The 25244-nt window shown below is 41.3% G+C and overlaps 3 protein-coding genes across 10 annotated transcripts in view; 2 read left to right on the forward strand and 1 right to left on the reverse strand.

Annotated features, from left to right (window-relative positions):
* ITGB3BP (integrin subunit beta 3 binding protein) overlaps positions 1 to 18422 on the reverse strand; it is an 83076-nt gene extending 64654 nt beyond the window's left edge. Inside the window, exons 1-2 of one of the 2 annotated variants that reach the window (XM_083448225.1) lie at positions 16760 to 17757; positions 14264 to 14412 (exon numbers count right to left, since the gene is read on the reverse strand). The gene's annotated coding sequence lies outside the window, so the exon portion shown is untranslated. Of the gene's footprint in view, positions 1 to 14263; positions 14413 to 16759 lie in introns of both variants that reach the window. The other variant, XM_083448222.1, reaches the window with a different exon arrangement.
* The window catches only part of EFCAB7 (EF-hand calcium binding domain 7), a 54088-nt gene extending 29410 nt beyond the window's left edge, over positions 1 to 24678 (forward strand). For 3 of the 7 annotated variants that reach the window (XM_083448070.1, XM_083448072.1, XM_083448067.1), the window contains one exon: positions 1186 to 1376. The gene's annotated coding sequence lies outside the window, so the exon portion shown is untranslated. Of the gene's footprint in view, positions 1 to 1153; positions 1377 to 4443; positions 4512 to 22473 lie in introns of those variants that run through there. The other 4 variants (XR_014513011.1, XR_014513010.1, XR_014513012.1 and 1 more) reach the window with 4 other exon arrangements.
* The window catches only part of PGM1 (phosphoglucomutase 1), a 28696-nt gene continuing 9994 nt past the window's right edge, over positions 6543 to 25244 (forward strand). The window contains exons 1-2 of the mRNA XM_083448108.1: positions 6543 to 7502; positions 24920 to 25082. Coding sequence (XP_083304234.1) covers positions 7257 to 7502; positions 24920 to 25082 — 409 coding nt within the window. The 5' untranslated portion in view covers positions 6543 to 7256. The remainder of the gene's footprint in view (positions 7503 to 24919; positions 25083 to 25244) is intronic.

Consider the following 25244-nt stretch of genomic DNA (forward strand, 5'->3'; position numbering starts at 1 on the left):
TTGTTCTGGCTTTGGGTGGTGAGAATTAATACAACAATAAGCCATATTTAGCATGACTATTTTTATGACAGTCTTAATATGTGGAATATATATTGGGTTAAGACCAAGTAAAGAAACTGAGTTTAACCCAGTTGGGGCATGAGAATTGTAAACTGGCATAAGCTTGCTCACCTGAGCTGTAATAAACCAGGCTGTGTGCACTTTTATCAGTTCCTCCCCTCCATTCTAAAGAGTACATAGATTAAGGCTAGGACGAGACTTTTGGTGCCTAAACTAAAGAAGTAGAAAAGCGGCTTTTGAACTGATTGGGGAAAGCCTACAGGAGCTGAGAAGTATTGGCTCAGGATAAAACATCCCTAAGAGATGTGGGTGAAAATGTTTGATTGTCGAAATGTGAGAGGATGATACCAAATGCCATAAGGTGAAAGGCATATGCCAGAGGCATTTGGAAAAAGAGAGCTGGCATAGGTGTTTATATGCTCATGCTAGAGATTGGCTAGAATAAAGATGGATGGACTGGAGTGCTTGGTATTAAAGGAGAGCATGGATACAGAGAGCACAATGGAAATGTGGTAGGCATGGTATGAGATACGAACACTATACAGTGGATAGGGAAGGGCACACTGGAGATGGTGTTGCTCTGTACCTCAGTGATGTTGAGTCAAGCAAACTAGAAATCCCCATAGGGCAGACTCCTTCATGCAATTCCTGTGGGTGGCAATACTGGGCCCAAGAGTAATATAGGAATGCAGGAATGCAAACTTTGCCACACACACACACACACACACGAAAAAAGTATCAGGCAGACAATCCAAGATGCAAATTAATAATTCAAGGACCACATCATTAAAGCATTAAGATCAACAATAAATAATTTTACAAATTACCTAAAAAGACGACAAAATGATCTGGACTCCTTCGCAGGTTTTGAATAAACATCCACAAATTTATTAGTTGAACACATAATAAATAAGGCAAGGATATGTACAGTTTTATAACATGCAGAGAACAAGATGTGCAAAGAAATCAGAGGGGAGCTGATGGAAGTCCTTGGGGGGGGGAGGAAAAAAGGGGGGGAATGATGTAATTGACTATTTGGCCTGATAATTTGTTATGTTGAAATTGTTTAATAAAAATATTTTTTTAAAAAAAGATCAACAATAAATAATATTGAATACATTAAAGGAGGAAAGCAGCTAGAGAGGCGGTTCAACTGTTGGATGACAAAGGAGTCAAAGACATGCTAAAGGAGGAAAAGAAGATTGCATAGATGCAAAGAATTCAATCTTCACCGCAAACAATGTAAGAGATCCCTGTGCTTTAGCTAACTTTCTAAGGAATGGAATCTTGGGAACTGAAATAAACAGTGGTGACAAGAGATGAAATTCTAGACTTTATTGATGAAATAAAAACTGCCAAATCAGCTGATCCATAGGGCATCCATCCATGAGAGAAATTAATGTCTGTCATGGGAAAACTGGTGGAAAGCATTGTTATAGCTAGGATTGCCAAGCATATAGAAGAATAAGTCTTGCTGAAGGAGAAACAGCATGGGTTCTGCAAGAGGTAAGTCTTGTCTAACTAACCTTTTAGAGATCTTTGAGATGTTAACACTTTGAGCATATCCATTAGATATTGTATGGTGTGTGTGTGTGTGTGTGTGTGTGTGTAGTATCCCACCCTTCATCCAAAGATCCTAGGATGGTTCACAACAGAAAATGAGAATACATAATATATAATATATAATAAAACTAAAACAAACCAATAACCTCCCAAAACCCACAGGAAGTTTACACATTGCTACCCCTATCGCTAGCAAGTCATTTTGCCAGGGGTAATGAACTTCCAGCTGCAGATCTAATTAGGCCCCCCAGCCCCAATTTAGCCCATAAGACTATTTCTGCCAAGCTGCATCCACTTGACATCAGGTGCAGAGGAAATAATAATGGGGTGTGTGTACTGCGCCATGTGTTCTATTATGCAGGGCAGGCCTTACCTGGCCCCCCCCCTATTTTATTCAAGTTGGCACCCCTGCTGCCAACACTTTCAGCTCCCACTGCTCTGCTGTTTGCTTGCTCAGATACTGATTCAAGCAAGGCCTGTCAGCTTACACCACAATCCAATTTTAAGTTTATATTGAGCTTATCTGGTGCACAGAGGGCATTTCAGTTGATGCAGTGGCCCTGAACAAACAGGACAGGGCAATGTTCTGGAATTTAAAATTAGGCCACAACTAATTCCAGGTGTAGGTTGAATTTGGCTTAGGCATTGGAGGGCTGGTAGAGGACAGGCACATGATAGAGTCAAGACTAGGATTAATGAGTCCTCCCCAAGACACAGGTCTACACGGATGACCCTCCCAAGCCACTGAAGAAAGCTCTGTGGCCCATCTGCCGTACACCTAAGCTTTTGGACAGAGACTTCCAACTAGACTCCTCTAAGGGGTACCCTCTTATTGCACTGTTCTGTGGTGGCGTTGATGCACCACTGCACCCCCCGCCTGATGTTAGACTTAAAGAATTTCATGCAATGGCTTCTCCGCCAAAGTTGTGACCATTGCTATGGGGAGGGCAAATCCAATATTAAGTTTATACTGAGCTTATCTGGTGCATCAGTGTCCATCAAAGACTCATAAGCAGTTAGGGGGAAATGACAGGTCCTGTTAGGAACCAGTAAGTGTCTACAGAACAGGAAGCAGAGAGTAGGAATAAATGGAGAGTTCTTACAAAGAAGGGATATAAGAATAGGATCATGATTTGGATTGGTGTTTTTTAACTTGTTTATAAATGGCCAAAAATTAGGAATGAGCAATAAGGTAGCAAAGTTTGCTGACAATACCAAATTGTTTATGACAGTAAGAACAGAAAGGAGCTCCAGAAGCAGCCTTCCAAATTGGATGAATGAGCAAGTATAAAGTGATGTACATTGGGGTAAAAAATCCTAATTTGATGTATATGTTTTCAAGTTTTGAACTGGCAGTTACTGGCTAGGAGCAGTGGTGGATAGTTCAATGAAAATGGCAACACAATGTATGACACCTATGGAAAAAATGATTACCATGTCAGGGTTAATTAGATAAAGAATTGAGAAAAACCGAGCCAATACATATCTTTGGTGCAACTGCACTTGGAGTACTGTGTACTCTGCACATTTCAAAAGGGAGAATTGAAAAAGTTTCAAAACACCTATGAGGAAATGTTACAACTGCCTACTAAAAACAGGCTTATAATTTAAATAAGAGATCAGATTTATATGACCTTGTCTAAGAAAGTGCAAGAAGTCTTGAAAAGCTATATTTAAATCACAGCCACTCTTGTAGACTGGCTTCTTATGCCGTAACAGGATACTAGGCAAGTAAATGTCAGTTATGAAATTTAAACCATGCTTCGTCAAGTGCAGAAACTGCCTGCTTAAGTCTATCTAAAACTGTTCTCGTATATATGTTTGTGTGTATATATATCTATAGATATAGATATAGATATATAAAAGAAACTGTAGAACTAATGAAAAATGTATGTTTGGAAAGTAATTTTTAAACAGAGAAGCTAAAACAACATGTTTAAACAAGGAATAATAAATGAACCATGTATTCTAAAGTGTAAGGAAGGCCTCTAAAGTATAGAGAGATAAGTAAAAATAATAAATCAAGGTACTGGTTTTTTAAAGTCCTAAATTTCCTTGTACCAGTATACCTTAAGAATCTTGGCAATTCTTCCATCAGGGCAAGCATAGTGTGATTTTGTGTGTATGCATTTTTTTCCATCACCAAACATCTACTGATCCCTTTTGCTGCTCATAAATAAAGGCATCCATTTATCAAATATTGCTATGCATGGTGTCTATGGTGGTGCACACAGAATCTTAGAACTGTATTGCTGGAAGGGACCCTGAGGATCATCTAGTCCAACCCCTTGCAATGCAGGAATATGCAGCTGTCCCATATGGGAATCGAGCCTGTGACCTTGGTGTTACCAGCACCATTCTCTAACCAAACTATCCATGGATTTTTCCATCTCCCTTTTTATATTGAACTGAAAAAGCCAAACAAGTATGTCTCTTCCTTCATAAAGTAAGGCTACATGATCTAGCACAATTGTTGGGAGTTACCATCTATATAACCCAAAGACAAGGCAGAATTCTTGGGCTTGCCAATATGAGCCTCCCTGTACTGTAGCTGAAAGCATCAGCCTCTGGTAAGCTAATTTTTAAGAGCAAAATAATGAGAACTGCTTTTTGTTTTTCTAAAGTAAAATAAAGCTTCATGACAGTCAAATAGGATTTGCAAAACCATGCTTATGCTTTGGTTTGTGGGATGCTAAATTATTTAATTTAAAGCGGTGATGGTATTAAGTTTTTTTTAATTAACACTTATAAAATAATGACAATATGCATAAATGCTTTGCTAGATAATTCCAAACTCCATCCTCATGCCACACTCCGCAGGTTACAGCATCATGCAGAACCTGCAAGAGGTCTCTACAGATGAGGCAACTCTGACCTTTATCCAAACAGTAAGTGGAGTTTTTTCTTCTTCTAATACTTGCCTATTTGAAGCTAGGTTAAAGCAGTCATTCACTTTGCACAAACCAGATGTTTCATATGTGAGAGTGTGAAGTAATGTCTAAGGGCTTAGGCAGACACACACAGACTTCTAAGGACTATTAAACACCTTTCCCAGGTGTTAATTGTCTAAAAACGCCCACATTTGGGGAAATTATTATTCCAAGTATTTATTCTCTGAGTTTCTTCTTTTATAAAATGCATTTGCCAAAGTGTCAGCTGCCAAATAAGGAGAGGGGTGCCCCCTGCTAAAATTGTTCCATACAAAATTCCTTTCTCCTCTCTCATCCAGAGGGGCAAAAATACAGGTACATGTTTCTTTTTGTCTAACCATAACCCCCCCCCCCCATTGCAAGGTAAAACAGCTGAAGAAGATTGTGAGAAATATCCGGGGGGGGGGGGTAAGCAGCCCCTCTCTCACACACTCAGCTTAGTCTTCCATCACAGAAGGCTACATCTGTGGCTACATTTCGTAAACTAAGAAAACTGGAGAAACTACACACAACTGAGCATCACCATAAGAGCATATGACTTGGCTCTGCAGGGTCAGACTAAAGTCTGTTTAATGCAGCATTCCATTACCAATAGCAGCCATTATGAAAATGGCTTATTTCCCCTCTTCCATCCCAATCCTTTTCCCATTTATATTGTGCATTTTTAATTTTATTCCTAAGGACAAGGATTGTCTTATTATTTATATTTATATCTATATTTATATTACATTCTGGGAGCCTTTTTTGCCACTGATAAGTGGGGTAAAAATACTTTAAATAACGGGCATATGCAGTATTTAATCTTCTACCTGACTGCTCATTGTTCCAATATGAAGAAATCACTTTTTAAAAAGGGGGAAGTTTGCTTCTGATTTTAACCCAGAAAAAACTGTATCCAAGATACTGCAACTTCAGGAAATGTTGCTCAGTGTAACCAGTTTTAGAAGCTCCACTTCAAAACTCATCAGTGTACAGTAACCCAGAGCTATAAACTCCAAAAGCAATTTGTGTGGCACATACTTGCATATTTTAGAATGCTTTGATCTGTTGAGCTTTTTAAAAAAATCAAAATGGGTTGTATCCAACTAAGGTCCAATCAGAGTAGACCCATGGGAACTCCTGGACCTAAGTTGTGCTTAGTAATGTCAATGGGTCTACTCTGAATAGAATTAGCATTGGCTACAATCCCTTGTTTTTAACCATTTGACTTTATTATTGACCTAACCCGCCCCCAAGCCATCTTCCCTTCTCTGAAAATTGTGGCCTAATTGAATAAAATAGATTATAATTAGCATTGTATGTGAGCATACATGGTGTTTTTCAAAGTATAAGGGGGCAGGCCCCTTTCCTAGGAGGTTACCATCTTAAATTCAGCACACCATGGAGGATGAGGGAGGTGGTGACAGATATGCAAGGAAGCAATATAGGATTGTTTCACTTAACCATGCTTTGATACAGTTAAAACTGGAATGAAGGGATTATACCATACTTCAAATACGATTTTTTTTTTTAAAGGAGGTGAGCAAATAAATTCACTAGCAGAAGCTGGATTGGTAACCCATATGCAAGAGAACTAGTTATGATTATATATTTGTTAGCAGTGCTGGTGTACAGCTCAAGGACCCCATTTTGCCCCCCAAAGAGCAAGATGATGGACAAATAAAAGCTTGGACTTTGTCTATGATAAAATAAAAAAATCCCTTCCAGTAGCACCTTAGAGACCAACTAAGTTTGTTATTGGTATGAGCTTTCGTGTGCATGCACACTTCTTCAGATATACTGAAACAGAAGTCACCAGACCTTTATATATATATAGTGAGAGGAGGGGTATTACTCAGAAGGGTGGTGGGAATGGGTGATTGGCTGATAGGTGTGGTAAACCTGTTGACAACTGTTAACGACTGCAATTGGTCTTACAGGAAAAAGCAAGGGGTGAGATGGCTAAAAATAGCTTTATCATGTATAATAAGATAAGAACCCAATGTCTCTATTCAGACCAGGTCTCTCTATGGTTTTAAGTTTGGTAGTAAGTTGCAATTCAGCAACTGCTCTTTCCAGTCTATTTCCGAAATTATTTGGTAATAAGACAGCTACTTTGAGATCTTGTATAGAATGCCCTGGGAGATTGAAGTCTTCTCCTATTGGTTTCTCTGTCTTGCGATTCCTGATATCAGATTTATGTCCATTTATCCTTTGAAGAAGTGTGCATGCACACGAAAGCTCATACCAATAACAAACATAGTTGGTCTCCAAGGTGCTACTGGAAAGGATTTTTTGATTTTGTTTGAACAAAGTGAAATAGTCATGAATGAAATATGTCTCGAATCTGTGCGTACTCCCGCTGTCGGCTATGGGATGCTGCCGTCTTTTACACCCATACCTGCTTCAGTATGAAATCGGTGGGCACTTGCTTGCGAATCGACGCGCCCAGGCTCGGGCTGCATCGGCGCAGCACGGAGCGGGGAAGGGGAAGCTCAGAATGGGGCTGCAGGCGGGCGATCCGGAAGGGGAGTCTCATCTCCGGCGCCTGCGGCTTTAAGAGGGCGGAGCTGGCTGCTCGGTGTGAGAGGTGACTGCAGAAGTCCAGCCCCGCCGCTTGTACTAGAGGCGGAGAGAGGCGAAGGCAGAGTCACCCTGCAGCCAGCCCAGCTCCCCAAGCGCGCCCGCCCGCCCGATCCAGCTCCAGCCCCAGCCCACGGCACCATGGTGAAGATCGTGACCGTCAAAACCAAAGCCTACCCCGACCAGAAGCCCGGCACCAGCGGCCTCCGCAAGCGGGTCAAGGTGTTCCAGGGCAATGCCAACTACGCCGAGAATTTCATCCAGAGCATTATCTCCACCACCGACCCCGCCGAGAGGCAGGCGGCCACCTTGGTGGTCGGCGGAGACGGCAGGTTCTACATGAAGGAGGCCATCCAGCTCATCATCCGCATCGCCGCCGCCAACGGGGTAAGGGGGCCGAAGGGGCTGGGGTCCCGCTCTCTAGGCGCCCTGGCAAGCGCGCTGGAGGAACTGGCCAGCTCCGGAGGTTCCCTCTCGGCGCGCAGCTCGGGGCTTCGAGCCACCCTCTGCCCTCCCTTCATGCGTTCTCGGGCCCCGCGGCTTGTCCTGCAACACAGGCGTGGGAAATGAAGCAGGGCGCGCGGGACAATTCGTTGCTCCAGGCAAAACGAAATGAGCAGGCATTGCCACCACAAGCCATGCTCCTTGCTTCCTGGTCATCTTTGGGCCTGCTAATCAGGCTTTGGGTTGTGTTCTGTGCGCTCTGATGGGCTCTGTGCACTAGGCAATAGGCTGTATGCATCATTATAAAGTTTAATTTTTCCTAATCTTCCTTTCATGCGTCCCCTCCCCATTATTTTGAGTGGAGTGTTGTCAAGATTTGCCAGTGAATGGAACCACAATAGCATTGTGATAAGCGAGAGAAATAGCCATGGGAGAATTTAAAATCCTTGTCTAAGTTGGTAGGAAGGGAAAACTAATTCCACACCTGAAGCTTAAATCCCCAAACAAATACAAATTTCTAGTATCAAATTCAAAGGAAAAAATTATCCTGCCTACAGAGTTCTCTTTTTTTATCATTCTCTTCCATTTTGTGTTGCCTTAATGACAACCACAAGTGATGTGCTCTAGGCAAAAAGATGTTCTGAGTGCCCCTTATGAAAATGCTTCTTGTGACTGTGGTGGCTGCAAACAGAGAACGAAGCACCAGTAAAGTTAGAGCAAGTTGGGATTGAGGTACCGCTTAGGTAAGTTAATTATTTTTACACACACATCCGTTGCCATTAGAGGGGGGTGTTTGTGATGGCACTCCTCTTGCCTACTGCAAAAGGCTCGGCAATCTCTGACATTTAGCTTAACCTTTCAGGCATTAGAGATATGGTTTCTCTTGCTTTGCTGCAGGAGTACGTGCAGCTCGTAACAAATCAGTTGAAAGGTGACCCTCAATTTAAAATAAAGTAGGATTTTTGGAACTTTGCAAATGGACCTAAGTTACCTCTTCATATGTTTGCACAAGCGTGACCTTTTGCAAAGACCTTGATTGTGCAAAGGCTTGTTGTTATGTTCCTCATGACAGTTAAAAGTCCACTTCTTATATTTTTTAAAACTCTTGATTTCCACCCCTTCCCCCTCTCCCGAAGGCAGCTTTAATGCCAAGTGCATTGCTAGGCCTCTTGGCATGGTTCTAAAAAGGCCTTGCTTCCCTAGCAGCGAAAATGCTGGCCTCTCGCCAGCCAGGAACTAAAATGATGATTAGCATAGATTCAAAGAAACTATCCTTCAGGTACATATTTCAAACAAATGTTAATGGGGCATGAGCAATAAGTCAGTAGGTTTTTCTGTCCTTTGAAAGTAAATAGATTGCCCAATACTATTTAAAGGTTATCTTTCCAAGGGAGAAGGATAAAACTTGTAAGACTGATATCTGGGCTTCTTTCTTATTCTATCTGTGTACAGGCCTGCACAACCTGAGACCTAGCAACCTGTGCAAAGTTCACCAGCCATGCATTGCAGCCTCACAGACCCTGACAATCCTTGTGGTTTCCCAGTCCCAGATAGGGAATCAGTATTGCTGAGTTAAATGAACCCTTGATGGGACACTATGCATCACTACCGGGTTGTGTCACTTGCAAAGTAATGGGTTTGCATTTCTAGTCTATGGTGATTTCATTTAGTAGTCAAAGTGTGGCTATGCCCGAAACCAATCTAGGATACATAATAACATTTGACACTTTCAAAATGTTTCACATACGTTATCTAGTTGCAGTACAACAACCCTATTATCCCACTATTGCAGGCATAGGCAAACTCTGGCCCTCCAGATGTTTTGGACTACAATTCCCATCATCCCTGACCACTGGTCCTGTTAGCTAGGGATGGTGGGAGTTGTAGTCCCAAACATCTGGAGGGCCGGAGTTTGCCTATGCCTGCCCTATTGTAAATGTTGAGCCTGAGGGAGAGTAGCATGTCTAAGATCATCTAAGGAGTTCATTACAGAAGCGGGATTTGAACTGGATATTTACTCTTTTGTAGCTCAATCTCTTATCATTTGTGCTGCATTTGCTCTTGTCTCCCTCTGCATACCTACTGTACTTGCATTATTTATCGTCCTAATGGTCTAATTATTGAATTGTTCAAAGGTTTAAAATGCTTGGGCTCAAAATTTGAGTTTGTGTTCAGATGTACTACTGTACATTTTTTTAAAGATGCTACCCCTAGGATAGAAGTGCTTACCATTTCTTGGTCTGAGGACGACTTTAACCCTTGGTTAGTCCTTCAGCGGCTTCCTGCCAGTGATGGGTGTGGTCAAAACAGGCACACAACCCCTCCTCCTCAGCTGATCCAGGGTTACTGCCCCTACTCAGCTCATCAAATGAATGATTTGTTGACTGGGAAAGGCCTTTAGTTTTTTTTGTGGCCTTTTAGAAGTTGGTGGGATGTTTTTAATGTATTTCTTTTACCTCTTGGTTTTAATGTATCAGTGGACGGTTGCCATGGGCAAGATATGGTGACTAACAAATAAGAGGAGGAGGAGGAGGAGGAGTAATAGTTGTTCTGAGCTCCAGTGTTGTATCTACATACAGTGTTGTATCTACATCATCCCCACCCCCCTTGCCACTGCTGCCAAAATTGCTGGAAGCAGGCAGCAGGGGCAGACAAACTGGAGGGGTTGGATCAGCCCCCACCCAACTTGGGGTTAGCTGCTCCCTGCCCTAGGATGTTTTAAGTCCAAAGTTTGAAAGTCACAAGTACGGGCTTGGAAGCGCATGGATCCTACAGGTGTGTTCAGCAAGAAACTCACTGTTGACAGAATATTTGGTAGCAAGCCTATCAATGGCTGCTTGCCACAATGGCTACATTCTACCTTCACAGTCAGAGGCAGTATATCTCTAAATACCATTTGCTGGGTATCATAAGTGGGGAGTGTGCTGCTGCACTCAGGTCCTGCTTGCTAGCTGTCCAGTTGGCCACTGTGAGAACAGGGTGTTAGACAAGAGAGGGCATTGGCCTGATCCAGATGGATATTCTTATGTTTTGTGTGTTGTTTTTATTTTAGGCATTTATATGCCACTCTTCATACATGCACCTTCCCAAAATGGTGTAAAGTGGCCCTATTTTACAGAATATGAGTACACACACACACACACACACACACACACAAACACACAATGTATGCATATAACAGACATTCATTTAAGTTTAATAATGTGCATTGTCCGCTGTGCAAGATTTGAAGTTGCCCTAAGAAACTTGATAAAGATTACCTGTGCTTTGGATGTTTTTTCTGCCCGACTTAATTATAGCACATGATTAGTCTGTCCTCAGTGGACTAATCAAAGAGATCCTAACCAATGTGAATTGCCTTGTTAGCTTTGGAGGTATGCTTCCTAGTTCTGCTGAACTTCATTGTTTGCTTAGCACTTGGAAATTTTAAACCAAAATGAATAGTTTTTTGGCTGCAATTGTATGCTACTTACATGGGAGTATGTTCCATTTAAGTCAGTGGTGCTTACATGTCTGATGAGCAGAGAATTCAATCCATGCTGGCAAAACAGAGTCCTGCATGGCTGAACCCTGCCAGATGTCAGCTGATGGACAAGTAGCTGTGATTTGGGCGAAGCAGGCTTGCAAGCCAACTTTGATCCTATGGCAGACCAAGATTAGTACCTGGGCCGGAGGTGCTCCACCCCTTCAGTAGAAGATCCAATAGCTGTGGTGATCCCTTTCTATGCCAACAACTGCATTCCTTTGCTGGTATTCATTTGGGGGTTGTACACCAGGGATGGGCAGAGCTTGAATAGGTGGTGGGCACAGAAGAAAAGAAAACCGGGCAGGCCACCTGTTCCTCTCTCTTTCTGCTACTTCACTCCCTCCCCTTTTTTTCTCCCTCACTCAAAAACAATAGCATTTTATTAAGAAGCCGCAGCATAAAAATGGGGTGCTGTCCTTTAAATTTTAATCACCCCCTCAAATGTATAATGGTCTTACAGCAAACTTGTTATTCCTTAACCATAGAGGTCCTTCGGAATTAGAGCTCTAGAACAGGGTCGGCAAACTGCAGTCTGCTTTCATGTCACCTTTGGTTTAATTTAATGTGAGCACTTAGGAGGGGTGAAGGTGGATGAAAGTAGGTGAAAAGTAGGGGAAAGCTGCCCCACCTGCTTCTAACACTGGCTTTGTCCACCCCTGGCAGATTGCCCCTGAGAGAATGCAGCCCTATACAGGTTTTTTGTTTTTTTTTTGAGGTTGGGGGTTCCCCACTCTTGTTCTAGAATAAAGTTTTTAGAAAGGAAAGAGTAATATTTTAGATGAAAAGGGATTAGTAGTGCAACACAGCACTAATTTTAAACATTAGTTTTCAGAACACGGGGAAGTGTATATACAGATCTGTTTGAAGAAGGGAGTGCACAAATGGGCAGGCATTAGGATTGGCTTCAGCTAAATATAAAGGCTGGTTTGTCCAGATTTTGGAAGTATACCCAGGGGACCATAATGGAACATGGCGTGTTTCCAGAAGACTGAGCACTAGCAGTGCCTCTGCTTATGTCATAGCAATGCCAAGTGGCGAAGGATGAGTAAGAAATTAGGTCACACAGAGTCCTAGTCATCTTCTTTTTGTAATGTGTGTTGAAGCAATTTCTGTTCAAGCTACATTGAACATACATCTGAGTAAACACACACATTTCTGAATATGCAGTAGAGATAACTTTACATTTTTTAAAAGAAATGGTTTTCCTCTAGCCAATCTTTGCAAGCCATAGTATTATGCTTGCAAAGATCCCCTGCCGTCCTGAAAACAAATTATGAACTGTTGAAATTAAGACAAGTTTTCTGTCTGACTTCAAATGAATCTTGTAATTTAGTATGTGGGAGCATAGTTCACAGGGTCTCTAGTGTTGAACAGGCCTTATGCAGCCTTTTGATAGCATCCAAGGTTGGGTTGCTCCCAAATGTTCCAAAGTCTAAACTGGCACATAAGGAGGCATGAAGTGGGCACATGTTGAAATATACACAGGAGGATTTCAGCATACTAAATGAGTGAAATGGTAAAGTTAAAGCAACTTTACTAAGTAAAAAAGTGGCTGTGTGAATCAGCATTCTGCCCATGGCAGATCATGCTTTTTGAAGGGATATCTGTGTCCAGTTAGTGTGTCCGAAAATAAATTCATTCTGCAGTCCTTTACTCACTTACCTAGGAACAAATCCTATTGTGCTCAGTGCTGTGTATTAACAGTGCAGCTCTATAACATCTACTAAGAAGCCCCACTGAATTCTATAGAACTTAATTCCAGGGAAGAATTGTAGCCTAAGGCTGCACAGACCAGTGCTGGGAAACCTTTTGCCCAGAGGCCTATTAAGCCCAGCAGCCCTCTTCATTTGGCTCACAAGGGTGTCTTTGCTAAGCCATGCCCAGCTCCTCCATACCTGGCACTATATATAGCATCAGTGGTAGGGAGGGTAAAGACAGGACAAAGCACTGTTGATCAACCGTGCCTGCAAAGCCCTGTGCCTTTGCAAGCACCAATGATCTTTGCCTGACAGTGCACTGTCAGAAACTGTTTGCAGGCGACCATAAACAGAGAGGAGGGATGTCTGTTTACAGACATGGCTTGGATTCATTCTACAGATGTAAACAGATATTTTTTTCTGCTGATTGGTGCTGACAGCATACCTTCAGAGGAACAAGCCCCTTTGAATTTGTCATCTGATGTCATAATGATGTCATGTGATTGCCAAATGGGCATTCCCACCCTTTTGTCAAAATTGGCCTACAGTGAGGTGGGAAACCTCCACCCATCAATGAGGTACATAGCAGAATGAGTCTGGGTTCATTACTATGCCTAGAATTGAAGGTTAGAGATGCTTTTCACTAGGTGTAACAGTCATAGCCACTTTGATCAGATATTGCTAATGGCCTGCTGTATGACACTGGCTTTGACAGTTGTTTGGGAAATTTAGCTTTTGCAGAATCCATTGACTGATTCTAAGCAGGCGGGGACTGTAGTCGGGCACTGACAGCACATGCCCCAGAATCTACATGCATTATGGGCAATGGCCATTTTATGTTGGGGTTATGTTCCAAAGCACTGTGTGCTTAAGTGTAAGTGTGTATATTGGGAGCACCATTGAAAAAGCCTGCAAACAGCACAATCACTCTCTCCAAACTTCCTTGCTCAAACTCCAACTCTCCACAGACATCAACGGTTGGTGCAAGGGCTCCTGGGATTGCACTTGCAAAGGCTTCTAGGATTGCTAGGCACTGTTTTTGCTCTGCTTTTGCCCTCTCTCTTAGGGCTCTGTGGCTGTGCACATATTGAATGCGTGTAAAATGGCCGTGTAAAATGTACTAAATACCTTCCAGAACAGTTCAAGATGCAGGATCTTGACCTGTTAAACCATAAATGGCACAACTTACCTAAAATGTCACAGTGTCCCCTCAGTCCCTTTTATTTGTAATGTTTAATATAAACCAAGAATACCCTTGTAAATTTAATTAGTGCCGTGTTTGGACAGCAAAGGTCTCTACATTGGCTTTCCTGGCAGGCTGCTTCAGGAGAGCTGCTCTTTCCTTTTCCCAGGAGCAACAGAGACAGAGCTACTTCCACTACCTCAAACACGACAGGAAGCTTTAAACCACCCAGGGAGTAGGTGGGAACCAGTGACACAACAACTAACTCTCTTTAAAGCCATTAGGATAGATTACTCACCCTATCTGCATTACTGCTGAGAGAAGAGAGACTTGTTCAAAAAGCACCCAGGACTGCCACCAGGGGGAGCCAAGTTATATTCTATCAGTTGAATGAGGATGCTTTTCTGAATCAAGCAAAGCTGTATCCGGATTAGTAATTAGGGGCGTCTGTAGGAGGTGGGGACAACAAGGACAGTTGGCCATATGTTCCAGATTCCTTGCTTTCTTTCCTTTTTTTTCAAATAAAAAATTGTGGGAATTGAACTGGAAGGCCAAAAAACTTTTAAAAAGAAAAAATTCTGGAGCCGTAGAATGTACCAAGTTATTGAAAAATGAAAATAATGAGATTATGAACACATGCAGATTGCTGCAACAGTTAGCTTATACATGCAATGCATAACCCAATGTGACTTGAAAATTATTTTTAGTGAGATAAACACTTCTGCACCTTCAGACTTGGAGGATTGCAATGAAATTGTTTTAAAGATCCTAATGTTAGCCTTTCTTTTTATTGTCAGCCATCCTAACTTCAGAAGTAGTGTTTAATGCAGGCTAGCCAATCTCAGAAATGCCAGCAGTAATGTTAAGTTGTGACAGAATTTAATAAACAGTGTGACTTCAGAAAAAGAGTTTTTTTTTAAAAAAAACAACCACACATGTTGCGACTACAGTATTTCTTCTAAACAGAAGCAGAGATTTTCTCCTTTTGTTCCTTCCAGTCATTGTTGATGTTGTGCTTTGTGACAGAGAAGATTTTTTTTAAAGTATTCCAGTGCTAATAGAAAATAGTAGGGGAACTTCTTTTTCCAAAGTTTTGGCTTCAACCATACCAAAGGTTTCGTAATTGAATTCTGGCCTACATTAACCAGAAATAGTTTCCAGAAGGGCAGAAACAACAGTGTCTGGTCACACCTTGTAAACTGACAAATTTATTGTGGCACAAGTTTTTGTGACCACAAGATTCTTAGCTGTTTAATAATCCGAAAGGAGAGCCTATTCTATGTCTGGAATGTACAGTTTCCCTTTGGGATGTGCACTTGCACGTATGTACCACAAGAGGAAAGCCTCTACCTATGAATTTAACCACATTGCAGAGTTCAAGTGCATGTGTTCCACAATTTTCAATACAGACAGGGTTTTACAAAAAAACCAAACAAAACACTGCTTTCTTCCCTTACCTAAAACTTGATGTTTTCCATGCTATATATTGGGCCAGTCATTTTCTCAAGGGTGAGGCTACAGTGAGGGAATATATACAATTCCACCCTGGAGATATAATTACTGATTTGCATGGAGATGGAAAGATGGTAAAATCCACTTATCCAGCCTCCCACTGGTAGCAAAACAGGATAGACTTCAGTTTTAGTAAGACTTTAAAATTTATGTATGCTCTGGATTTGTTGTGAAATTGTGTGTTGGATTTGTTGGCTTTGGCATCTCGTTCACCTACTTCTGGCTTAGTTGGTGCTGATTTAGGGGCCATTTCCCCCAGGCACTTTAGTTTAGGAGCTACTCCTTCAGTCTTTTCTACCTTTCCCCCCGTTTTGCCCCTGCAAAACTGTACTTCATCTGCCCATTGTCATACATGGCTTGTGAGCCACATGTCTGGTCAACCCTAATGGGAGGAATAAACTCCATGAAAGGCGAATTATCATAGCAGTTCAGAATATTACTGTAGGGACTGAAGTTGTGGTGCTACAGGGACTTACCAGGCAGGGGGCCTTCTCGGTAGTGGCACCCACCCTGTGGAACGCCCTCCCATCAGATGTCAAGGAAATAAACAACTTTTAGAAGATACCTGAAGGCAGCCCTGTTTAGGGAAGTTTTTAATGTTTGACTGTATTTTTAATATTCTGTTGGGAGCCGCCCAGAGTGGCTGGGGAAACCCAGTCAGATGGGGGGGGGATATAAATAATAAATTATGATGATGATGATGATGATTACCTTTACCTGCTACAGGGTTCCCCTAATTCCTTGGGCAAAATATTTTGAGCTCATTACACAACTCTCTAAAACCCATTAAAAGGCATTGTGTTTCTGTCTTTTAAGATCAATGTTTCAGGTTTATTCTATGGAATGGAGATATGTTTTCTTTTTTAATTGTTTGCAATACGAATGTTAAAGCACATGGGTTGCTTAGATTGTCATATGCCTTGTATTCAAGCAAATGACATTTTTAATAAAGTTGCTATGATCAGCTTAAAATTAGGTGTATCTGGAATGAAGTGTTTGAAATCAAAGCAATTATACTGCACTTTATCCAAGAAAGGTTGAAAATTGGTTGCAAAATTTGGCATTGCCAATAACTCTTCTGTTTGTTATATTAGCTCAGTTTACAGTATGAAGCAAATCCTTTTTGACACTGGAGAGTTTTCTAGTTATTAAAATAACAGAGGGCTAAGGAAACCGTAGGTAACTGAGAAGTCCTGACTTCCATTTTAAGAGTGACCTTTTACATGCTAGACTCCACAAAATAACTTTCACACTACATTACCACACTTCTAACAGGGCTTACCTTCTCAACATACTTGCCTCTTGATGAAGACGATGTTAAAGTAGGCTCCACAACTGGAAACCAGGCAGTCAATTTATAAACCTGCTTATCTGGCTGAAACAATTCTAGCTTCGCATTGGTTTGGAGAGCTCAGCCTGGTGACAAATCAATCAATGCTTCTGACTGAGGAGCTGACCTACTAAACAGCTTTCTCTCCCCATCTCCTCTCCCCAAAAAAGAATGTCATACAGATTTCATTGTGTTTAAATCCCGCTTGCGGTGACAACCAGGAGCTCAGAGCCCTGCCGCTGTCGTGATCAAAAGGCTTTAAAGACTTCTACAACATCCATTTTTCCTCAGGGATTGCAGTGTGGAATTGGATGTATTCTCTCTGACAGTGATCTTTCAGAGCAAGTGCAAGAAAAGTTCTTCAGTTACAGAAACCACATTCAGCAGAAGGTTCAAGGAGCTATTTTAGGGTACAGAGCTACTTAACTGAACCTCTAACCAAGAGATCTGCTATTACCAGTATCAAGGCTGATTCAAATATATTTTTTCACTGTTGTTGTATTTTTCTATCTTTATTTTTTAATGCATTTATATGAAAAAGGATCATGGAAGACAGTCCATTGCCAATCCTGACTTTGCCAACAGCACCTTACTATGACCAGAAACCAGGAACTAGTGGATTACGGAAGAAGACATATGTTTTTCAGACCAACCTAAACTACCTGCACAATTTTATCCAGAGTATATTTTTCTCCATAGACCTAAGAGATCGACAAGGATCTACTATGGTAGTTGGAGGAGATGGGAGATATTTGAATAAGCTTGCAATAACACTGATAGTTCAGATGGCTGCTGCCAATGGGGTTGGTATATCATAAATGTGATTGCATCTCTAATACCTAACAGCTCTCTGATGTGCTGACTCTTTACATGTTAAAAGTTCTCAACATTTTGTAATGCAATAATAACACATTTTTATCTGGATGCTACTGATTGACTACTTAGGGTCAGATATAGTGATTGGTGGGATGTGGGGTGGGGGTTGCCTTAGCAGTCTTGGAAACTATAAATTTATGTTGTTCTGTAGTCTAGCATTGAAAAGTTGGGTTTTGATGGAAACGGAGAAATATTTCCTATTGTTTCCGTGTTGTCGACAACAAATGGTTGGCTGTTCGGTGGATTTCAGTGTTAGATTACCATGTGCTAATATTGCGGTATAGTATAGTAAGAAGTGTATGATTGCTTGAGAGAAGGATTTTGTGTCATCGTTCCCTTCCTCTTCCCTGCTTAGAGTAGCCAAAGCTCTGTCATTCTCCATCTGAGCTACTCAGTAGATGAATCGACAAAGCATGTTTTCAGTTTCTCAATGGATATAAATAGCTGTGTTATGAGAATTGCTATAAAAGCATTCTGTTGGATAATTTAGAGCGATGCAGAATCAGCCTCCATTCTGGTTAAATCCTTATGTTAGGAATTATATCTATCATTTGGTACAGTGTTAGAAACTGAGATATGAAAGCTAGGAGCTAAATGGCACCTTAAACCTGGGTTATGGGCACAACAACGGAATGTCTAGGCATGCTTTTTTTATAACAAGAATACAAAGCTGAAAATGAATGAACTGTAGCTAAAATATTATGTTCACTTTTCACATGGTCTACTCCTTCCCACCCCCTAATATTCTTAGGAGGGTCTCTTCTCCAGTCTTCACAGAGTAGCTAGAAGTGGGGAGGCAGAAAAGGTCCTCCTTTCCTTTCACTCTGCAGTTTTAATCTGAAATCTTAAGCGCAGTACTGCGCCCAGAGCTCAGATACGGTTCGCGCTAATGAAATTCCCTGTCACAAAATGCGCCTAGAACAATGGGAGTTTCAAACATTGATTTGGTATAGGGCAGTTAAATCATTCGTTTGATTTGATTGGGAAAGTTTGGAAGGATAATGTTAAAATTGCATTTGAACCTCTGGCGTGTACATGTGCATATTGTTAACGCAAAAGAGAAATCAATATGCATTCTAGCCAATGGAGGTTTTCCATACACGAATGTCTGAAAACTGACATTGGTGGTTAAATCAGTTTTAAAATTAATAGTTTTTCACCAAAATTTGATATCGAGTAATTCATAAGGGCATGTAGAAGACAATGATTATGTCTGGATATCACACACAAGCATAGTTTAGCATGATGAGAACAAGCCCCAGGGAGCCAAGGCATAAGAGGGTGTAGGTGGTTCTCGTATAATGCTGCATTTTAATGGAGGCAGTTTTGGCTTCAGAGTTCTCAGGATCAGGCAATTGCAACTGGTCATTAAACCACATGTAAACTTGGGGGGGGGGGGCTGAGTATGTATATTGTAGAAAGATCATTCCAAAGGTATATCTAGTCCAACATTCTGGGTTCTCACAATGGCCAACCAGATTCCTCTGGGAAGCCTGCAGACAGAACAAGAGGAATAGTCCTCTCCTGCTGTCATTTCCTAGCAACTGGTATTCAGAGGCATTATCCTGGAGGCAATATACATCAGTCATTCCTGGTAGCCATTGATAATCTTATCCTTCATGAATGTGTCTAATCCCTTTTTTTTAAAGCCGTCTAGATTGGCACCAATCACTGTGTCTTGTGGCAGTGAATGCTGTACTGTATAACAATGTGATGTATGAAGGAATAACCCAAATATAATATTTTGGAGGTATCTGCTCAAAATCAGGGAAATAAACTTTACATTGTTGTCCAAATGATATCTTAGATTAGGGCAATTTATTACCAAGGGTGGTTCTTAAAGGCAACATCTTAGCAGGTCAAAAGCTTCCATGATACAATGCTGGTGGGCTTCCAATAGGCATTTGGTTGGCCACTGTGTGGGAACAGGATGGGCCATGGTTCTGATCCATCTGGCTCTTCTTAGGATTGTTATGCTTCAAAAGAGGTTGGTGGGCAGGGAACAAGCTCTCAGGTTTTCAGCAGTATGGAGGAACCATGGTTAGAAACTCAATAATTGCAGCTGTCCCTCTCTCTCCCACCTTTGATTCACAAAATGTTTAGGAAAGTAAATAAGTGATAAAAGTGTGTTGTTTCCTTCCCACAATTTAGACCCACAGGCTGTGAGCATTTATTTCATTATTTCATTTCATTTCATTTCATTTCATTTCATTTCATTTCATTTATTGAATTTATATACCACCCTATGCCCACAGGTCTTAGGGCAGTTCACAGAATAAAATCAGAATATAAAACCACAAAATACATAATCAAAATAAAAACAACAGCCAAATAACACCCCCCCCCAAAAAAAACACATTTTAAAAGGGGCATAGGATGTGTTTACAGTGAACAGCTTGTGTGTGTGTTTTAATCATGTTAAAGTCAATGGATTGGATCAAGATTTAGCCATGCTTTCAGTAGCTCCATTGAAATAAATGGGAATTACCGAGTTCTACTCCAAGCATGGTGAAGATCTAACCCAGTGAACTAAAGTGCACTCAAGTCTGCACTGATTTACAAAGGCCAAATAGGTCAAGAGAATAAACGGAACAGAAATGAGTTACTGTAAAATTGTAACATGAAGCTATTCAGCGTGGGAGCATGTCAGTCATCTAAGACCTTCTGTAGCAAGCCTTAAAGTGACCATAGGACTGTAGGAAACTCACGTGTGAAGCAGTACTTAATTCTGTTTGCCACGGCAGGAATTTGTTTAGTGGAGAATTCCAGAGCCCCTGACTGTCCCGTGCTGATGCAGCAATTTGTACAGTTTATTTCACCACATCCCGTGGTTCTGTGCAGCTGAGTGGGGATATGCTTGCTGTACAAAGATTGTGCAGTAGCCATTGGATGATACAAACAAGTCCCCTCCCTCGCTTAACCACACTTGGCCTTTCTGCTCTGTTGTGCTGCAGTTGTCTTTGGCACCAATTCTCAACAAATTTTAGAATGTCTTGTACTTGTGGGATTTATTCTTAAAGATTGAAGAGCTCTCCCCCTCCGCCCTCTACTCCATCACTGCCATGCCATTTCTTCTTCAGTGGTACCTTGGGATGCGAACGGGATCCGTTCCGGAGCCCTATTCGCATCCTGAACGCAATGTAAGCCGTGATGGGTCGCGTTTTGCCACTTCCGTGCATGTGCGTGATATCATTTTGAGCGTCTGCGCATGCGCGAGCAGCGAAACCCAGAAGTAACGCGCTCCGTTACTTCCGGGTTGCTGCGGAGCACAACCTGAAAGCGCTCAACCTGAAGCACATTCAACCCGAGGTACGACTGTACACTTTAGCCACTGCTCTGCTCATTTGCTCATTTGGGCCCCTTTCTGCTTACTATTAGTCTTTCTTTCAGGGTATTGGCCACTAGGGGTGTTAACTTTCTTGAGCTCAGCTTCCAAATCTGTCAGTAAAGTAGCCCAGATCCAATTATCTTGACCTACACACACTGGCCATTATGGACTGGATTCAATTAAGTAGGTGTGCTTGCAGGAGCCAGGGCAACAAGGCCCACTAGTGCAATGGGACCCCTAGTCAGCCCCGATTATCAGCTGGTCTGGAGAACAGCATGTGGGAGAAGGGGGGGGGGGTCATTTCATCAGGTGAACTGAAATGCTTGCGACTGGAAGAGTGTTATGTTGACTTCTCCTGCAGGGCTGTATCCAACTAGGTTCTACTCAGAGTAGACCCAGTGAAAGTAATAAACCTAAGTTAGTCATGTATATGAACTCCAATGGCCTCCTCTGAGTCAGACTAGTATTGGCTAAAATCCAATATACGGTATCTTCCAACTGAAAAAGCATGATACGTTTTTTTTTAAGGGTTGCTTTTCCATCTCACCCAAAATCAGCGCTGTTTTAGAAGTGCCGGAACTCACCGGGAACACCCCCCTTGTTCTCTTATAATAGCAATGGTGCCCACCTGAGAGGCGCCATAACTGAATTCTGGCAGAAAAAGAGCCCTGCCAAAAATTACGACTATAACAGAACATAGAAACCAAAAAACAGGACTTTTTAATCCAAATGATAACTAGACTGCAACTTAGTTCATAGCACACTTGTTTAAAGTCTGTTGAAACTGGTTAATTTGTGCAAGTAATTTAGTACACAGCTGCTACACTTGTGGCTTTAGTTCTAGAAAGCTCTTAATTTAGCAGTACTTTAGGTCATGGAATTTAAGACCAGGATCACCTCACATTATTTATTTGTGAATGTCAAACATTAAATACAATTTTATTAAATGTTTTTACTTCTGTGAAATGTTTTTCAACATCTGGTAATATATTTATGGCCTTCATTCATCAGTAGTTGTGGGGGTTAAATGAAATATGCTTCCAAGGACATCTGCTAATATAAACTTCTTATGAGATGAACATATCACGTCTTAGGTGTGAGCAGTGGTAGGTGATAGAGGCAGGTACAATTACCTCTTTAGGAATGATGAATCCAAAGGATTTCCAAATAAGACCACAAATACTTGAGAAGTGATTCATTACCTTTTATGCTGGTTATTTTCACTGGCTCCTATGGGACTACACTACTGTAAATGGTTCGTCAGTTAAGTAATGTATTTTCCGTTTTTTACATGATGATTTAATTTAATTAAGGGAAGTTAATACGTTAGTAGCTCCCTGACTTGGCATGCCTAGGCAGTGATATCTATAATTGGACTTGTAATTATAGGATGGTTTACAGGGCCATAGAAGCCACATTTAGACTGCTGATGTGTCGTTCCGGTTTCCTTCCTGTCATATAGATGTTCTAAAGAAGAAAATGGTACTACAGACACCAACTAGCTTGACTGGGGAATCTGATCTTTACTATTTAAGGGCCCAAGAGCCAGCCATGTGAAAAGAAAAATGGAGATGTACTCTGACATGAATTTGATTAAGAACATAGGTAACACAATGCAATTTAAAATGACAGAATCCATCCAGGTTATATAAATGTATCTATTTTGAATTGGTATTTCAGATAATCAATTTATTTTCCACTTTAGGAAATGCAGCAGATGAAATATGTTTTGCTTAAACATTTTTCCTTGATCTGCAGAGAACTCTTGTGTAGTACATGATGATCCCTCCTTCTTGGAGCTTAGAAAATGCTATAATGTAGGTAGTAGTGACTTGTCAGTGGTGTGTGTGTGTGTGTGTGTGTGTGAGAGAGCGAGAGAGAGAGAGAGAATATATATATATGGATGATTTCATGGTTATGTTCTGCTAAGGGACATTCTTTACCTTTGGGATGTACAAATAAGCTGTTTGGATAGCTGCAGGAAATGAGATTGAAATGTGCATGTCTAATGTTTGAGTTGTAACTTAACACCAATTTCCGCCCTCTCCCCTTCTCCCTCCCTCTCAGTCGCATCCTAATTGAGCAAGTTCCTATGAACTTACACAAGAGTCACAACAAGCTATCAGTATACTTACTGCTCCTGAATATGGCCAGCTAAGTCGAAGTTCACATAGCTCTCACCCCAAGGGGTCAGAAGAGAGACACAAAACTCTTCTTCACTCTTAATAGGAAAGCACCAGAATACCTAAGTGGGAAGAAAAGTACCAGCCCTATTTATCTTAAAAGCGGGTAGAAAACATCAGAATGTTGCCAGACTTGAGAAAGTGTGTTTATTGATGAGATCAGTTGCATTGTTCTGTGCTAAAAGATAAAAAATGATCCTGTTAGTTTTGAAAAGGGGTCAGAGTTAGTACCTAATCCTTAAACCAGGTTAGTGACATAGCTCGAAATAACTAACTACTATTGCTGACATGTTCATGGTATTCCCTAGGTATGTTAATGATAGCTCATTAACAGCAGAATTGGGGCATGATCCAAAAGATTGCCCCAAACGCATATGACATCGGTAAAAGCTGCTGAGCCTTTAGCCCCTTTTTTGTGTGAACAATATTTAAAACAATTCATTCTTACAATCTATTTATATATAGCAGCATTTATTTTCATGTTACCAGTGCATTTCCTATTGATTCAAATTATTTAAAATAAGTCATATTCACATGTCTTAAATAGAATATAAAGAATGAATAACAAATATTAAATAACATAACTTTTAGAGGAGGCTAAAGTATTACACTTAAACCATTCCATACACAGTTGATCTGCCTCATCCCCAGCTGTTCAAAGTTCCTTGCTTATATATTATGCAACTGACCTCCATTTCTTCAGTCTTTCTTTATAATGCCCCTGCTTCTTTAATGCTATTATTAACATGACTATTGTCACTTGCTCCCATGCCCTCCTGACTGATTCCTCCTTATGAGATTCATAGTTTTCATTACATGCTTTTACATGCATAACTCTTTCTAAACCATTGGACAATCTTGGGTAGATAACATGCCTCCACTCTTCAGGATTTCTGACTCTGACCCAGGTAAGAATCTGTGGCAGATGTTCTCTGGAGCCAGCATTCGAAGTCCCCATGGCTGGTGCAGATGCCTTCTCTTTCCTCTTTTACATACTTTTGAGTGTCAGAGGCAGGGAGAAAATGGGTCAAATATTTCAGATGGGTCAAGGTCTTGATAAGGTGGCAGATGTTTGCGAACATACAAAGGGTTGAATAAAGACTTGCAGGGAACAAGTTCCGTGCACAAAACCTTTCCCCTGGAGAAAAGGTTTGTATGTATTGGGGGGGGGGGGGAATAATTTCCACGAATTCTTCCTTTCTCTCCTGAAAATCTGCTATAGAGTTGGGTGATCCTCCTGAACTGTGGGAAGGGTTGCATATGGGGAATCCATGAACATGACTTGCATCCCTCCAGTGGAGACCCTCACTGGATTGCAGTGTTTCCCGTAACTAGTTGGAGTTCTGTCTGTGGAAGAGCAAGATTGGATCAAACTCATATTTTATTAATATTTAGTGGAAGAAAGTACAATGGCTCTTTGGCTTTATTGGTAGTGAAAGGCAACTTGATGAACCATCCTGAATTACTGTGATAAGTTTTACAATCATAGACTCATAGAGTTGGAAAGAGACCCTATGGATTGCTCATATAGTGTTAGCCAGCATGATGCTCTGCAGATGTTGTTGGACTCCAACTCCCATCAAGGATGGGAACTATAGTCCTACTTTTGCAGGGCACTATGTTTGCTACCCTGATGCATAGCAACCTTTTTTTTTTTTAAAATGTTCACAAGCCGTATGTCTCTAATGCACTGCTGTTTCCCCTTCCCTTGAATTGTTCTTTCAGATTGGCCATTTAGTCATTGGACAGAATGGAATCCTTTCTACCCCAGCCGTGTCCTGCATTATTAGAAAAATAAAAGCAATTGGTGGCATCATTTTGACAGCAAGCCACAACCCTGGTGGACCTAATGGGGATTTTGGCATTAAATTCAATACTTCAAATGGAGGTGAGTACTTCTGACCGCCAATCCCACTCATCACCTGTGATCGCTTCCCTCTTGACTTGTTAAATCCATTGGGTGGGCTGCTTCAGGTTAGAGCAGAAGTTGAGGAAAAGGGAGAGGGAGGGAGTTTGAAGGGGAAACCAGGAAGGAATTGTAGAAATTGAG

This window comes from Podarcis tiliguerta (genome assembly GCF_965153285.1).
Source record: "Podarcis tiliguerta genome assembly, chromosome: 6".
Lineage (NCBI taxonomy): Eukaryota > Metazoa > Chordata > Lepidosauria > Squamata > Lacertidae > Podarcis > Podarcis tiliguerta.